This window comes from Lemur catta, chromosome 4 (assembly GCF_020740605.2).
Source record: "Lemur catta isolate mLemCat1 chromosome 4, mLemCat1.pri, whole genome shotgun sequence".
NCBI classification, from domain to species: domain Eukaryota; kingdom Metazoa; phylum Chordata; class Mammalia; order Primates; family Lemuridae; genus Lemur; species Lemur catta.
The window spans coordinates 84,430,738-84,449,498 of NC_059131.1; the positions used below are offsets into that span (position 1 = coordinate 84,430,738).

An 18,761-nucleotide genomic window follows, 5' to 3' on the forward strand; every position below is an offset into this window, starting at 1 on the left:
GAAAGGAAAGGAAAGGAAAGGAAAGGAAGGGAAGGGAAGGGAAAGGAAAGGAAGAAAAGAAAGAAAGAGAAAGAAAGAAGGAGGAAGAAAGGGAGAAAGAAAGAAAAAGAAGGGAGGGAGGGAGGAAAGAAAGAAATTTTTTAAATAAAAGTACACAAAAAGGTAATCATCATTAATCTTGTTAGGGAAATGTAAATCAAAACCATAATGAGACACCACTTCACACCTGCCAGGATGGCTATAATCAAAAAAAGAGTAAAATAACAAGTGCTAGTAAGGCTGTGGATAAATTGCAGCCCTCACACATTGCTGGTGGAAATGTAAAATTGTGCAGCTGCTATGGAAAACAGTTTGGCAGTTCCTTAAAAAGTCAGAGAACTACATGACCCAGCAATTCCACTCCTAGGTATCTTTCCAAGAGAAATGTTAAAAACAGTATTGTTTATAATAGCCAAAAAGTAGAAACAACCCAAATGTCTATCAACTGATGAATGGATAAATGGGGAAAAAATGGATTATTACTTGGCCATAAAAAGGAATGAAGTACTGATAATATGCTATAACATGGATGAACTTTTAAAATATTATTATAAATAAAAGAACCCAGGCACAAAAGGCCACATTTCATGATTCCATTTATATGAAATGTCCAGAATAAGTAAACCCATAAAAACAAAAAGTAGACTAGGGGCCGGGGAGATGAGGAGAAGGGGAGGGAAGGGTAGGTAAGTGATTGCCAATAATTGCAAGGTTTCTTTCTAGGGTGCTAAAAATGATTTGGAATTGGATAGTGGTAATGGTTGCACAATCTAGTGAATACACTAAAAACTGTACACTGAAAAATGTTGAATTTTATGATATATCAATTATGTCTCAATAAAAAAAAGATGCCACAACTATAACATCTTCAAATTTTTTAAGTATAATATGGTTAACAGTCTCATGGGATGATAGAAAATGTTTTGATTCATATTTTACCAATCTGGATTAATACACAGACAACAAAACTTTAAATCATGCATACAAAACTTCTAAGACCTCTCTTAATCTTCAAATTTTTTTCAGTACAACACATGATGAATAATACCCTCAAATATAATTATATATTATATATAGAATTCTCAAAGCACTAGCAGTATCTCCATCCTCTTCTCCCTCTCTCTCTTTAGAAGGTATATCGGAATACAAGGTAACATTATTGATATATTTACATCTACTTTATTATTATTACATTATTTATAATACAGAACACAACTAATCATAACATATCAAGTGTGTCATGACTGCTCTGTTGCACCTGATAATTTTCTCTGGGACGATCCATTTGGAAAAAAAAAAAAAGCTATCAGGCTGGGCACAGTGGCTCACGCCTGTAATCCTAGCACTCTGGGAGGCCGAGGTGGGTGGATCATTTGAGCTCAGGAGTTCGAGACCAGCCTGAACAAGAGCGAGACTCCATCTCTACTAAAAAAAATAGAAAGAAATTAGATGGACAACTAAAAATATATACAGAAAAAATTAGCCGGGCATGCTGGCACATGCCTGTAGTCCCAGCTACTGGGGAGGCTGAGGCAAGAGGATTGCTTGAGCCCAGGAGTTCGAGGTTGCTGTGAGCTAGGCTGACGCCACGGCACTCTAGCCTGGGCAACAGAGTGAGACTCTGTCTCAAAAAAAAAAAAAAAAAAAAAGCTATCAACATCAAAATATTTGATTATATAGAGACTGACAAATTATAACAATACTAATTTAAGTAGAGCTTCTTATAAAAAAGTTACCTTTCATATATGTCCAATAGATTCTTAGACAGTTAATTTATACCTCACCTTCTTCCAAAAATGATTTTAAAGGTGATGTTCCATATGCTTCATATTTATTGAATCTGAGAAAAGTGGCTGGGCATGGTGGCTCACGCCTGTAATCAATCCTAGCACTCTGGGAGGCCAAGGTGGGAGGATAGCTTGAGGTCAAGAGTTCGAGACCAGCCTGAGCAAGTAGGAGACCTCATCTCTACTAAAAATAGAAACAAAAATTAGCCAGACAACTAAAAATAGAAAAAATTAGCCAGGCATGGTGGCTCATGCCTGCAGTCCCAGCTACTCAGGCGGCTGAGGCAGGAGGATCATTTGAGCTCAGGAGTTTGAGACCAACCTGAGCAAGAGCAAGACCCTGTCTCTGCTAAAAACAGAAAAATTAGCCCGGCGTGGCATGCTCCTGTAGTCCCAGCTACTTGGGAGACTGAGGCAGGAGAATCACTTAAGACCAGGAGTTTGAGGTTGCAGTGAGCTATGATGACACTACTGCACTCTAGCTTGGGGCAAAAAAGCGAGACTCTGTCTCCAAAAAAAAAAAAAAAAGGAAGTTTGCTACTGGACTTTCTGCTTAATTTAAAAGTATTTCAAATGAGGGACTCAGACTATGCCTTTAATTTAATACATATATAGATTCACACACAGAGTTGAAAGCATACTAATAAAGAATCACTTCATTTAGCCTAATTAATCACCTAATAATTGTTTAAAAGTAATTCTTAGATAAAATACAGACCACAATATTTATTCTTATTTTTTCCATTGTTAGCAATATATCTCTGTTACAGTCTACAGTAATCTCTACCATTCCCTGAATAATGATAATATATTTTCACAGTAGCAATTGGTGACATTTCTATAAATCAATGTGCTGCAATGATACCTAAATAAAAGCTTATTTCACTATAATGATGCTTCCAGGCTTCCCTAAAGTCAGGTGGTTACTTGCAGTTAATGATCTGTGACATACCACACAAGAAGTCCTAAAAAGACTTATTATCCATTGCATGTGCAACAATATTTGCTTTATGGATGGCTAAATGAATGAAGACATTCAATGTAACTGTAAAAGTAAAATCAAAAGAAAACTTACAAGTAACATGTTTTCTTTAAGTAAAAGGGCTGTGACCATTTTCCATTAATACTTAACCTTTTGCTGGAGCAGTGCAATCACATATAATGTTCAAATCCATAAAGCCCAAGAGCTGTTCTGGGTTAATGCTAATTAACTGCCCCCAATCAAAAGAGCAGTAACTTTCCAAAAATTTGAGATCAGCAGCCTCTATTGTTGACATCAAAGTCACATCACAAAGCTTAAAAAACACTAAAAAAGACAAATATGCTTTAATATATAACTTGAGAGCACATCTTTTAATCAAATTTATATATACAAATATGATACAAACATACCAGAAAAAAATTACACAGTACAAAAAATTTGCTAATCTCAAATACTCTATCTTTCATAGCTGCCAGACTTTGTAGACATTCACATATTTACCATGTATAATTTTATTTCACTTACTAGACTCAGCTTTTGTCCACCATATGTCCACTGTGAATTAACTATTCCCTTAGGTACAATTAAGGACTTTCCATTTGTTGTAAGAGGAGCTAAGTGTGAAGAACACAGCCAGAAATAACATTTATACCTCAACCAAAAACAGAAGCACATTCAAACTCAAATGATGGTTTATGCAGCATCTTTTTTTTATTAGACACATGTCTACATAGCAAAATAAACTGAAGATAAAAATTCATGGCAACAGTACAACACCTTTCACCATTTAGATTAGATATCAAAATTATATCATCTCTATCAATTGAATTTAAACAAATTTTCAGAAAAAAATACTTCTAAGCTATAAGTTAACTGGTAGTTTAGCTTCTAAACATTAATTATAACAAAAATTTTAATCATTATGCATTTCATATCATAGACATTTCATAAAATTTTTAAAGTCTTTGATTTTTAAATCCTTACATTAGAAAAATATATATATTTAACAGAACCTCCTCCCATTACTCATAAGTAGAGGACAGGATTTGAAGCTAGAATAGGCAAGACAGTAACAGCTAACACATATAGCCCTATTATATAACAGGCATGGTTTTAGGAGCTTTATATACATTTCATTCTTACAACTTCCTTATGAGGTAGGTGCTATTATTAGTCCCACTTTACAGATGAGAAAACTGAGTTACAAAAAGGGTGAGTACCTTACCACAATCACACAGTTAATAAGTTAAACTCATATCAGAATCTAAGTGGTCTTAATTAGGAGTCTGTGCCCTTAACTACACTACCTACTCATACTGTCTCCCTCTATTAGATATTAAAGTAGGAGAATACACTATAAAATAAATAGCATTAAAGAAAAATACAATTTCTCATCTTTTGAAACTTGAAATTGTGAATGAAAATTAAGAGATTAATTAGGGTTAAGAGTTTAGTTATCAAAACAACTATGTGTGTAACATAAAATGCTTTTTCCACGATCTTATGTGGTACTAAGTCATAAACACTAAGTTAGGCTCTTATTATTTTTCTCCAGCTTTATTAAAGTATAATTGACAAATAAAAATTGTTTATATTTATCTTATACAACATGATGTTTAGTATATGTATAGTTGTCAATGATTAAATCTAACTAATTAATACATCCATCACCTTACATACTTACGTTTTTGTGGTGAGAACATTTAAGATCTACTCTCTTAGCAATTTTCAAGTATGCATTATTGTTAACTGTAGTTACCATATTGTACAACAGTCTCCCAGAACTTATTTGCCCTGTCCAAGTGAAACTTTGTAACCTTTGACCAACATCTCCCCATTATCTCCTGCCTCCCAGTCCCTGAAAACCGCTATTCTACTCTCTGCTTTTGAGGGTTCAACTTTTTTAAGATTCTACATATAAATATCATATAATATCTGTTTTTCTGTGCCTGGCTTATTTGACGTAGCATGATGTCCTCTAAGTCCATCTATATTGCCCCAAATGACAGTATTTCCTTCTTTTAAGGCTGAATAATATTCCAAATCTGACTTTTTTTTTTTTTCATTCATTTATCCATTGGTGGACACTGACGCTGACTCTGTATCTTGGCTATTGTAAATAATGCTGTAATGAACATGGGAGTAAATATTATCTCTTCAACACACTGGTTTCATTTCCTTTAGATATATAACTACAAGTGAAGTTGCTGGATCATATTTTTTGAGGAACCTCCATACTGTTTTCCATAATAGCTGTACTAATTTACATGTCCAATAGTGGACAAGAGTTCCTTTTCCTCCACATCCTTACCAACACTTATCTTTTGTCTTTTTTGGAATAGCCATTCTAAGAAGTGCTTAGTGATATGTTATTATGGTTTTAATACTCTAAAGCATGGGTATAGCCCAAAGCTTAATCTTTGGACTCCTTCTCTTTTTAAACTCATTCCTTTGGTAAAGTTCATACAGTCTCATAGCTTTAAATATCATCAAGATACTGGTGATGCCCCAACTTTTATCTCTAGACCACATCTTATCTCTGAACTCCAGACTCGTGTATATTCAACCACCTACTAAATACCTCCACAAAGATACTTAATAAGCACCTCAAACTTAGTATGTCCAAAGCCAAACTTTTGATCCTTACTTAAAACTTACTCCTCCTGCAATCTTCCTCATCTCAGTAAACGGAACTTTAGCCTTCCAGATCCTTGGGCCAAAATATTCTCTTGCTTCTTTTCCCCTCTACTCCAAACCAATCTTTGAGAAAATCTATCAGCTCTACCTTCAAAATATATCCAGAAGCCAACCACTTCTCACTACTTCCACTGCTATCACCCTGGTCCATGCAACCATTACTTCTCATCTGGATTATGTTAAAAGCCTACTATCTAGTCTCCCTGCTTCCACTATTTTCCACTATAGTACACTCTCAAAATTAGAGCTGTAGTGATCTTTTCCAAATACAAGTTAAATCACTTCACTCTGCTCAAAACCCTCAGGGCCTTTCTATCTCATTCAGAGTAAAAGCTAAAGCGCTTACAATGGCCTACAGAGTATTTCTTGATCTGTCCTCTACCTAGATTCTTCCCTTGTATCTTTAACTTCTCCTATACTATTCCTTTCAAGGAAAACACACCTTCTGTAGTTGGGGGGTAGCTGGGGGGCAGGGAAACAACAACCAAAATACTACCTCAAGGCCTTGCACCTATTGTTCCTCTCTACTTGGATAACTGTCTCCCAGCATGCCTGCCTCTCTCTCTCTCTCTCTCACTTCCTTTACCTCTTTGGTCAAAGGTCACCTTCTCAGGCTCTCCCTGAATTCCATATTTAAAATCTTAACACCCTCCCTCAAAACTTTCTTTTTCTCCCTTTTCTGCTTTATCTATCTCTATAGTACTTATCACAATTTAACATATTATATATTTTACTTATTGCTTTAGTGCCTGTCTTCCCCACTGGAATACAGCTAGATTAAGTCAGGGATTTTTGTTTGCTCATTTCTGCATCCTTAAGACCTAGAGGGGTATGTGCTCAATAAATATTTATTGAATGAATGAATGAATGAGAAAAGAAATAAGAAAGTAAAGAAACAAAGAAAATACCTGCTGAGACATAATTAAGTTAAAGATCTTAAAATGTGATTATTCTGGATTTAAATCCACTGACTGGTGTTCTTATAATAGAAAGGAGAGGGAGACTTGACACATGCAGGAAGAAAGCCACATGAAGATGGAAGCAGACAGAGATTGGAGTAGTGCTGCCACATACCAAGGAAAGCAGTAGTCACTAGAATCTAGAAAAGCTAAGGAAGGATTCTCCTTTAGAACCTTAAGAGGCAGTGAGGTCCTGCTTATGTCTTGGTTTCATATTTCTGGTCTTGGCTTTATACTTCTGAGCCTTGAGATAATAAATTTCTATTGTGTAATTAAAAAAGAAAATATCTGCTGTATTGCCTTATACTGAAAAACTAGACATTCATTTGAAATTTCAGAAAATAATGTCACATAAAATGGAAAGTAATTAAATTCTAAATTCAGGAACAATTTTAAGAAAAAAAAGACAAGCTATTTTTAGAGCTCCCCTAAATGCCCCAAAGTTGGTCATATTTCAGAATGTGCTTGACAAATAGTAAAAATTCAATAAATGCAGGTTTATTATTAAATAGCTATATTATTATTGTGTACCTATCCGTGTACTGTATATAAACAGGATTCTTAATAATCAAACAATTGAATGATACATGTGCCAAAGAAATCATTTCTACAAAAATAAAAAGAACCGGTTGAAATTATAAATGAAGTTAAAAATTAAACTCTTTTACAAACTGGCAATAAGTATGTTCAATTAAGCAAGCTTATAACTAAACATAGTTGGGTCATCAAATTTTAGGAGTCAAAGGTACTTAGGTATTACCTTGTACAAACCCCTCATTTTATACATGGGGATGACCCTAAGTGGTTACATGAATTGCTCATGCTCACACAGCTAGATAAAATGATAGCACCAGAAATCTCAAGTTTTCTGATCCCCAATATACTGTTCCTTTAAATTATACTGACTTTGTATACCATGGAATACTACTCAGCCATAAAAAAGGTGATCTAGTATCTTTTGTAACAACTGGGATGGAACTGGAGACCATTCTTCTAAGTGAAGTATTGCAAGAATGAAAAAACAAACACCACATGTACTCAATACTAAATTGGAACTAATCGATCAATACTTATGTGCACATACAGAAGCAAAACTCAATGGAAATCAAGTAGGTGGGAGGGGGTGGAGGGGATGGGTAAATTCACACCTTACGGGTAAAAATGCACACTATCTGGATGAAGGGCACACTTACAAATTTGACTCAAACTATACAAAAGGAAATCATGTTAACCAAAATACGTATACCCCCCGTAATATTCTGAAATTTTTTTTTAAATTATATTCACTTGGTTCCACAATCACTACAGGTAAAAATTAAAATACATTATCAAAGGGGCTTAAATTATATTAATGAAAATTTCCAAATTCTCTTTTCATAAAACAATCTGTTTTTATAACTGTTTATTTAATATTAATTTAGTATTTAATAATTGCTTCTAAAATTTAAAATCTGAGATTCATCATAAAAGAAACAAAAATAAGATGGATTATGCTTTTTTAAAGCATTCTAGCATTTAATAAACCTTCTCTTTGTGACAAAGGGAAGATAGATAGAAAGAATCTAAACAGACTGTTATGACCAAAATGCTCATACAACTCCCCCCAAACCAAAGAAAACATAACCACAAAAACCATAGTACTTCTTAGGCTAAGTAAATTATAGTACTGTCAAAATGGTGTGGGGTAGGCTATCTAAAAAGCAACTATGAAATAACAAAATAACATCACTTCAACAATGGTCAGGTGAAAATTAGTTTTTGATTAGTATTATGAAATAGCACTCATTTGATATTTTGTTCCCCAACAGTTGTCAATGACACCACCAGTCTGAAGGCAAGCTTTTGCATTTGACTTGGAGGTTCTACTCAACCAATTAAACTTGAAATGCTATCAACAGGTCCTGAAAGTACAGTAGGAGTGTGAAGTATCATGTAAGAGAACAGCTTTAAGTATGTATGTTAAAATATTTTCTCACTCAATATATAGAAATGCTCTCAGTATTTTCAAGTAAATGATCATTTGAGAAATTTACATGTAGAAAGAAGTTTTAAAAAGAGAGAGAGAGAAAGAAGAGAAAAAGAAGCAGAAATAGAAACAGAAATATTGGGTCCATCTTCAAAAGACACTTGGATCTGATACTTTGGGATTACTATTATCTGGAACAAAAAAAGAAGCAAAGTAGTAAAAGAAATGGGGGATGGGGTAGAATGTTTTCGTTTAAAATGTATAAACAGAATGAACTTTTCAAATCCTCAAAAGAGTTTTTGTTTGTCCTTTATAAATTACAAGCTCTGTTAAACAAATTGGTAACAATGACTTGTTCACTTTGGTATAATACTGTAGGTGATGAATTTCATAGAACTTGATATGAATCTTTTAAAATAAGAATCAAATTAAATGTTACGTATTTAATAGTTTCACATGTCTTCTCTATGGATAAAATAAGAACTTTTGAAGACCCAAAAGAGTCACAGTATAGGCAAGTACTTTCATTTAAATTCCAATGAAATTTTTCAAATTAGATGTATAACCATTTCTTATATTTCTCTATTACTAAGAAAAAAAGAATAGTCTGTTAAAAGTCTGCTGATAATTTTATTGAGAGCATCAGTAAAATTTTCAACTTGAAATTTACTTGTTTTACTAATACATTTCCATTGAGTTCAGGAATACAACTTACAGGGTACATTAAAATGTAACCTTTAAACCTCCCAATGTAAAACATCACTTCCTGGGCAGAGATAGTACTCTAAGAACAATCAATCACTGTTAAGAAGAATATACACTCAACATTGTTAATTAGTGTTGATGCACTCTTCTCTATGCCCTCATCTGTCATGAAGATTGTTTAAAAATCTGAGTTATTAGTCTTTATTTGCGAAAGGATCTGGTTAATATCTTTAAGAGTAGAAATCACTCATCCATCCACTCTATACTGGAGCGTGATAATTCCTACCTCCAGTACAAGTTACTGATAACCACCACCCCTCCACTAACTAAGAAGCTATAAATCAAGAAGAGGGCAGCTTCTATGCAACCCCTGTTAATTCTGTTTACAATCTATCCAACTGAGAATGTTAGCTAGTCAGGAGAGAAACTAGCTGATGGATCAGATAGTAGAAAAGCATAACAGATTAAAGATAGAAAATAACAAAATGACAAATTAAAACAACAGCCATGTGATTATAAAATATGGATTGAATTTAAAATTAATCTTTTAAAAAATATTCCTAAATTTTCATTTCAATTATATCTTTGTCTGAAACACTGAAAGAAAAATTAAAACTGTACTTCAGTGAAGACTATGATTTTTCAAATTAAACACAAAAATAAAAACCTTGTAAATAAAAAGTCAAATGTGTAGGTTTCTAAGATTATGTAAAAGTCACAAGTTAGGAAAAAGAAGCAAACTTCCAAATATTTACATTTATTTAACCTAAAATCATGACATACAATCTATGACATTTTATTTCATGTATGATCTAGTATAATACAACTGTGATGTATTTCCTAAGAAAGTCACTGACATTATTCACCAGGGTGGAATTCAGCAGGACAGTTGGCACTGAAGGCCATCTAATGGATTCTCTATAGCTACAGATTTATTTTTCCTCATTAAGAAAATCATTTTCCCTGAATACCACATCGAGGGTCATAAACACTTCTAATTTCAACAATCTTCACGAAAAGGCTTTTATTCATTCATTCAGTATTCATTCAGACACTGTTTTAAATGATGAGGTCCTTAGCCTTCACAGAGCTTAGATTTTAGTGGGAAAACAAAGGAATTTCAAGCAAAAGAAACTCTGAGTACAAATGAACTTGGAATGTTTTAGGAACAGGAAAAAAAAAAGATAAATGTGCTTTGCACTTATAGCAGGCAAGGAAGTGTGTAGAAGATGAGGTCTGTGAAGTAGGTAAGAGCCAGATTACCTAGACCTTGGTAAACTAGGATAAGGAGTTTGGATTTCATTCAATGTATAATGAAAAACTACCAAAGGATTTTAAGCAGAAGAGTCATATAATACGATTTGCCATTTGGGAACTGGATTGTAGGAGAGCAAAGTTAGGAGCAAGAAGACCACTTAGGAAGGTACTGTAGTAGTTTGCAAGAGTGGTGATGTTGGTACGCTAGGCTATGGCCAGGTCTAGACCCTTAGGTGGACGTCAATTAAAAACCCCTAGGCTCTGCAGTGCAGGCTCTGATCAAATGAGAGTGCCCCAAAGTTGGAAGAACAAGACTTTCAAAGCCAGGAAACCAGGTATGAGGCCTCATAGATTTGGCTCCCTGCCGGCAGAAGTAGCCTTACATGGCAATATATTAATAATTGTTTTCAGGTGCTATCTGAAAGGCTGGATCTATGACCTTTCAGATATCTCACTCCATATGGGGCTGCAGAGATCATTAAATTCAGTCAAACTGTGATATGCACAGAGTAAGGAGATGACTTATCTTCTTTCTCATTCTAAAATTTACCTATCAGGAATTTATTTTTTACCTCACTAAAGTAAAAGTATGGCCTTACATGAAGATTTGAAAATGACTTTATTTTTTCTGATTAGCTGCTCAGTCGCTCAGAAAACTTGCCTGCTTGGGAGACGGTATGCAACTATTTGGCTGGCTCAAAGGTGGGTTCTCCATGGGCAGGACTGCCATACTGCTCCCCTGGCTTGAAGTGCAAGCAGAGGGGGTCAGTTTCCCTGCTGTGTAAGACCAAAGTCACAGTCAATCCTCAGCCCAGACTCTGAGCAGCTGGGACTGTGGTGTGTAGCCACATATGTGAGGTTGCTGGAATGCATATGGAGCCCCAGTGCTGGAAAGGTGGAGTGGCTACTGACCCCCAGAGGAAGGCACACTCCAGAGGTGGCTCTGGCCTCAAGATGGCACCATACTGGAGCAGCTTGGCTCACAGAGGGTGGGTAGGGGGTGGAGAGTACACACCTTGTTCTCCTAATTCAGAGCAATGCAGCTACATGAATTCCTGGCAGCTCAGGGATTTCAAGGACTGTGGGATTCTTCTATAGCTAGGTATTTGCGGTGGCAATGTGGGCTGGGGAAGTTCTGCTTATCTTTTCTCCTGTCTCAGGGCCCATCTGATTCAGGCAGAGGAGAAGGGGCTGCAGAGGCTGAGTGCCTTCATGCTGTCCTCCTGTGCTACCAATTACCAAAGGAGCTTCTCCATTCCCCTGCTGAACTCTAGCACTTTCCCTTTAACACTCTAATCAAATCTTAGCTGTTTATTCACTGCCTTGGTGCTTTCTTGTGGGAGAAACAAGTGCCAGGCATTTTTACTCAGTCTTATTGCTAACACTCATAACTGTATTGATTAATCTCAACAACCAGACAGAGCAAAAAAAAGGCAGTCAGATTTTTAAAGAACTTGAAGATGGCAGACAAAAAATAAATAAACTTAAGACCCAGGTTGGCAGTTCCCAATCATTTCTTAAGGACTCTCCTTGGCTCAACCTTTGAGCAAATTAACAATGGCTAACTTAAGACATTGATATAATTTGGATATTTGTCCACTCCAAATCACATGTTTAGATAATGAGCATAGTAATCCAGTTTCAGATGTCTTTCCATGTGTCTCCTGCTTTGCCTTTAACCAATGTGAAAAGTGTTTGTTAATTTTATTGCTTTTTAATATAATTACATTCCTATACTATGATGTTATACTAATGTGACATCAATTTTAAAACAGAAATCATAAAATATTCAGGAAACTCAGAGTTAAAACCCTAATAGGCTTAACCACAGAAGGATCTTTCATTACGTGATCACATGAAATTGGGCCAGTGACAGATTATGCAGTAAATAATATCCAGGAAAATATTCATCTATCTCTTCATTTTACATACAACATTCTGTGTGACTGCATACTCTGTTATATGATCTCATTCTGAAAGACAGTATTATAAATACATACAAGAAAGGGGTTATAGCTAAGTCAAAAGTGAAAAAACTCTTAACTCTTAAGCTATTAAATTTCAAACACAGTAGCGTATTAAATTTTTGCATAAATTCAAATAACTTATATAAATAGTTGTTTTTAAAACTTAAGCATGGCAACACCAGCCCAGTCCAATAGCCCATCTAAGTCTGATACCCTGTCTTTGACAGTGACCAATGGTAAATGCCTCACAGGATAGCATAAATATATAACATAATGTATATAATTATACACCACTATACCTTTATCCCAAATGGTGGTTAGAATGTATCCTGAAAGAAATGAAAATAAATCCCAATCCCTCTCTCCCTCCTCTACTCTATAATTCCCCATAAGGTGATGGGAAATCTCCAATAAAGCACAAATTCAACCATAATCTAAGCCAATGCTTTATATGACCATCGACAAAGAAATGATCTCCTAAAATGAAAAGCTGCACCCAGAAATAGAACTTAAGTTCATCAAAACTTACAATTTGTAAAAGAGGATTTTCAATGAAATGAAAATCATCTGATTCACTCCATTAAAGAATTATTTATAAAACGGATGAGCAAAATTTAACTAAAGCTTTAAAAAAAGCAAACTAGAATTTCTATCCAAGCCATGCCATTTTGTGATATTGTAATACTGTTTTCTAGAGTGCATGATAATGTCTGTATTTTTCAGTCTTCAGAGAAATAACATTTGCACCTTTTTCACAATGGTTTTAAATTAAAGTTTGGATTTATTAAATGCTCATCTCAGTGCACAAAACTACATAATGCAGAAATCTGGGTTTGGTCCTTCAGGAAGCACTATTTTCTAAACAATTATAGAGGAAAAAATGTACTATGTTTTTAAAGACCTTTGGAGAAGATAATTCTCATGGTAGTATAAGTAAGTATTTATTTAACAGCGCTTGTAGTCAGGAAATAGTTCCTAACCTAAATCCTCCATGGTATAATTTGAATTCATTTTCTCTTTTTCTGACCTCAACTAAGTTGTAGATCAGATTATATCATAATTATTTCATATACAGTCATGTACCACATAATGATGTTTCCATCAGCAATGGACTGGCATTATATTATGGTGATTCCATAAAATCACAATGGAGCTTTTATATTGCATTTTTACTATACATTTTCTATGTTTAGATACACAAATACTTACCATTGTGTTATAATTGCCTGCTGTATTCAGTACAGTAACATGCTATACAAGTTCATGGCCTAGGATCAACAGGCTATACCATATAGCCTAGGTGTATAGCAGGCTGTACCATATAGGTTTGTGTAAGTACACTCCATGGTGTTAGCACACAACAAAATTGCCTACAAATGCACTTCTTAGAACGTATCCTCACTGTTATGTGGCACGTGACTGTACCTGAAAACCCTTACTAATGTTTCCTTTTCCAAGTTACTGCATTACAGAACTATGAACCAAATAACAGTCATGTACTGTGTTCAGTTTTATGATTTTTATATGCTATATATCATAGCCCGAGACAGATCTCAAAAATTACTTATCTATAATTTTTACCAAGAACTGCTCCTCTCCCTAATATAATACACTCTTTCTCAAAAAGAATTATCTATATTCAGAACAAATCCCAAAACTTCAGAAAAGGAAGTTTATAAGAGATGGGAGCAAGGCACAATGCTTATAAAATTCTATGTAGACACCACTTCTTTCCCTAAAATAGGGGATCATTTAATGAAATGTATCTCTCAACACCTCTGGGACACAGCTGAAATTGCAATATAATATCATAAAATCTGCAGCTGTGTTGCTGTTCTTAATAGTCCACGCTGCTTCCTTAGACCACAGGAAGCCAAAACACATACTTTCAGAACCGAATTTACCTTTACAGGAATTGGCCAAAGCAGCAGTGCAGTTATGATAGATCACGCATCAAAAGAATTATCAAAAAGATCATATACACCCTTAGGAATCTTCTATTCAATTTGCTCACTCCAGAAATACTATTTCCAAATATAAAATCTTTTTTTCATGATTAAAAACTACGGGTATAGGCAAAAATGTCTTAGTAAGTTCTAAGTTCTGGTGGCCTAAAAAGCAAACATTATGTCTCACAGTTCTGAAGACTGGGAAGTTCAAGATCAAGGTGCAGGCAGATTCAGCATCTAGTGAGGGCACTCTTCCTGGTTTACAGATGGCCACCTTCTTGCCATACTCTCACATGGCACACAGAGACATTATCTCTCTCATGTCTCTTCTTACAAAGGCATTAATCCTATCCACGAGGGTTCTGCTCTCATGACTTAATACCCCATAAAGGCCCCACCTCTAAATACCATCAACCCATTAAGGATTGGGTCTTCAACTTATGAATCAGGGAGGTAGGAGGACACAAACATTCAGTCTGTAATAGCAAATAAATTTTACTATACATAAATAAGCAAGAACAACTTACTTTTATTTCCAACCAAAGCAACCAGTGGCTGAGCTTCTGACTCCTCACTCACTTTCTTCACCACAGTATACCAATCTTCCAAATTCTCAAAGCTTTGATGATTTGTAATATCATATACCAAAAGGATTCCCTGTCACAAAAGAATTATAGAATATCTGTAAAGTGCTACTTGGAAAAAAAAAGGAATACTCCTAAGTAATGCTTCAGATATGTCAAATTGAGTATAAAATTATAAATTGAGTGTTTCATATACAAATTGACTTCAATTTAGTTACTAGGAGATAAATAATACTAAAAGTTTTTATTCAAGATAAATCCAGAAATTAGAATGTAATGCAAGCTGAAATATAATTTTATCAAAATTATAAGTGGTTTCCCAGTAAGATACCTGGAACATGTTTGGGAAGTTATAGTAAATACAAGGAAATCATATCACATAAGTTGAAAAGGCTGAAAGGCTTACAATCCTGCCTCTCACGTTTATGAGGTCAAACATTTAAACTTTTCAATAAATAACCATCTGCTGCTATTCTTTTTAAATATTTTAAAAAATGGAGATTCCATGATATCCCTTGATAGTCAATTTTAGTGTTTAACACAGTTTTCTTTAAATGAAATGTCGATTTCCTCTTTTAGTCCTCTGTGCATTTGGAGAACAAACTTGAGAGTATCCTTCTTATAATAATCCTTCATAGACTTGAAGATAGTTAAGTAACTCCTTTACCGTCTCCTTTCCAGAGTAAACAAACTCAGTTCCTTATGCTTTCCTCAAAGGGCCTATTTTCTGTCCCTTTAATCATAGTTGTTGATTCTTCCCAGGACACACTACATATAGTTTTTGACATCCTCTTTAAAATGAGCAATGTAAAACTGGACATAATACTGTAATAAGAGTCTGAGCAAAGCCAAATATAACAGAGAGATTGCTTCCTGCCTCTTATATATCATATTCCTTTTAATTTATCCCATTATTTTGTATGGGAAGGATGAGAAGTATATACACACACAAAAATAACAGTACCACATTCTTGATTCTCATCCAGTTTGTAGTCAAACACTTAATACAAAGCTCTACATGTAAGTCTGGACCCTAATGGCATTTATGTCTACTTCACAGGTTATAAAAATAAAAATCAACTACGTTTTTGCACCTACTATGTACAAGAAACATGTCTAGGTCTTTTCATTAATGCTTACAACAATCATGAAAGGCTAGTATTATTATTCCCATTTTACTAATAAACAAAGGTTAAAATAACCAAGGCCGAACAAATAAGTAAGTGATGAAGCCAGGATTTGAATCAAGGACTAAATGAATAAAAACATTTGTCTGTCAACTATACTCCAAGCATTGTGCTGGATGCTAGGGATTTAAGTTCTAAACCTCAAGGAACTCAGTCTTATAGCAAAACCAGACAAGTATTTAAGACCATAGTCACAGCCAGTGATATGCCAGTAAATATTAATTGACTGGCTTGGGGTTCAGGGCACATTGGGGTGGGGTGGGAGTATTATTTGTTACATTTGCCAATTTGCACGGTTTAAATACTCCCCTGTGACCATTTTTAAGCTATCAGTGTGACATCACTGAACATGGAGTTGGTTAAGACACCATTATATAACATTTCTATCATACAGATATACACGCAAAAAACCTCAAGAGCATTAATAACAGAAATATATAGTAAAATAATTGGTAAATGCTATATTTTGAACATATAATATCTTTGTTTTAATATAATTTATGATTATTTTTATGCAAAATCACTTGTGATGTTCGTTTCAGTAACTTGGACATCTATTATTAATACTTCTGTCTCCTACGATGCTTTGAAATACTGTCCAACACAGAATTACCTAAAATAATGAGAATAATCTCACTTTTTTTATTAAGAATAAAGCCCCAAAACTGACCTCTGAAAAAGGCTAATCTTCAATCTACTGACCCCACCTCCAGTTGCCATGAATGATACTATATATTGTTTGTTGAAAAGAGCCCTACCCTGGAATTACGGTCACTATTCGATGCCAGTCCTGGCGCCACCAACTACTGATCTTGGGCAACGCTCCTGTTATTTCATTTTCAAAATAATGGACATGCCTATGTGGTAAAATGAAATAATAAAAATAGACTTATTTTTAAATTAACATAAAAACAATTGCAGGGTATTTTTTTTGTTATTATTCTGAGTGAATGAGAATTACATATTCATGGCAACTTTGAGATAGGCTTTAAACTCATAAATAGAGCCTCGACCTATGATTCTTAAACCTTAACACTTTTGGAACCCTGCTGATTAACAAACAAAAATCTTCATCCCAACATAGGATAATATCTAAATATGAGAAAGTATATGCAAATAAAACATGGCCACCATCTATTGATAATCACTACTAGGTCAAAGATATGAAACAAATTAAAAACTACTGATCTAGAACACAGGTTGGTAAAATATGGCCCACAGGTCAAATCTGGCTCACAGTTTGTATTTATAGATAAACTTTTACTGAAACATGGTCCCACTCATTTGTTTAAGTATTATCAATGGCTGCTTTTGTGCTACAACTGCAGAGTTGAGTAGTTGCAACAGAGATAGTATGGCCTGAGAAGCTTAAAATATTTGCTATCTAGCTCTTTTTAGGAAAAATCTGCCAATCCCTGATCTAGACCAATGTGTCCCAATATTTTTCAGTCAATGATTCCTATGAATCTTTCAGGATTCATAAAAAAGACAGAAGGAAAAACTCCTACTCACTCATCCATCAACTAACCCAACTATCTCTGTGTTCATATTCTCAGTACTATTTAATGCAAAAACTATTATTTTGCCTTTGCTCTTACCATCACAAATAGTACCAGTTTTGATCTTTACCACTGTGGTAAAAATCTGAGAAGGAAAATGAGAAAACCAAAAATATTAAAATATAAAAGGAATTTCAGGACTTTCGGTTTCAGCTTTGACAGCTGAAAGCTTGCAAGTCATCACCCTTGTCCTTACAATAAGAAAAAGTCTGAATAAACTGAAAATGAAGGACTTTTCTTGCACTCAGCAGAGAACTGAGATAGCAGGGCAAATTGCCACCCTGGAATCTGGAGAGACAGGCAGATCCAGAGAGTTATAGCCAAGATCTGTTTGCCTGGAGCAGCAGGCACTACAGGTAGTAAATGATAGGAACATCTAAATGGTAATTATGACCAATTGCTGGAGGCTGTGGTCTAGCTTAAGAGTGAGAAACTCCCAGGGGCCCCACAGTCTTAGGGCAACCCCACACTTTTATGCGTTTTACCTCCAGAAACCACACCATATCCTCATGGTAAAGGACCAAGAAAGATACCCTCATGACTCTGGCATGAAGAGGGAGAAGGTAATCATTATGAAGTATACCCATAGCATTATCCATAAAAAAGGCATACTCTCCAAAAGAAAAAGCTTAATCAGAGCCTTATATGGTAAGGGGTAAGGGAAGTTCCCAACTCCAGCCCCCTCTAGCCATTTTGTCTCATCTAAGTGAGAAGAGCAAAGAAACACTTGTGAAGTCAAAGCCCAAAGACAAAGGCCCACTAAAAAACTGAGACTTTATCATAAGAACATAGAATGTTTACCCTCCCCCATACTTTACCACAATGCCAACAGGTTACCAGTATAATAGCAGTGGATTATAGCTGAAAGAGCTAAAAGTGCCGCAAGACACAGACTTCAGCTATGCAGGAGTTCTTTAAGATATCCAAAAGGACTGGGAGAAAACAAGGACACTAGAGGAATCTGAAACCTGCTGGCACCTACAGCTACAGTAAACATTAAATATGGCCTAGTTCTAGCCAAATCAACATAAAACCTCACATTCCAGGCCTATTTATGTGAATTCTTATTCAACACATGATGTCCAGCTTTCAATATAAGATTATGAAGCATTCCAAAAGGCAG

The 18,761-nt window shown here is 34.9% G+C and overlaps 1 protein-coding gene across 3 annotated transcripts in view; it reads right to left on the reverse strand.

Moving 5' to 3' along the window:
- The window catches only part of RAB28 (RAB28, member RAS oncogene family), an 88,091-nt gene that overhangs the window by 49,867 nt on the left and 19,463 nt on the right, over positions 1 to 18,761 (reverse strand). For all 3 annotated transcript variants that reach the window (XM_045550386.1, XM_045550384.1, XM_045550385.1), the window contains exon 4: positions 14,836 to 14,965. In XM_045550386.1, the coding sequence (XP_045406342.1) occupies positions 14,836 to 14,965 (130 nt within the window). The remainder of the gene's footprint in view (positions 1 to 14,835; positions 14,966 to 18,761) is intronic.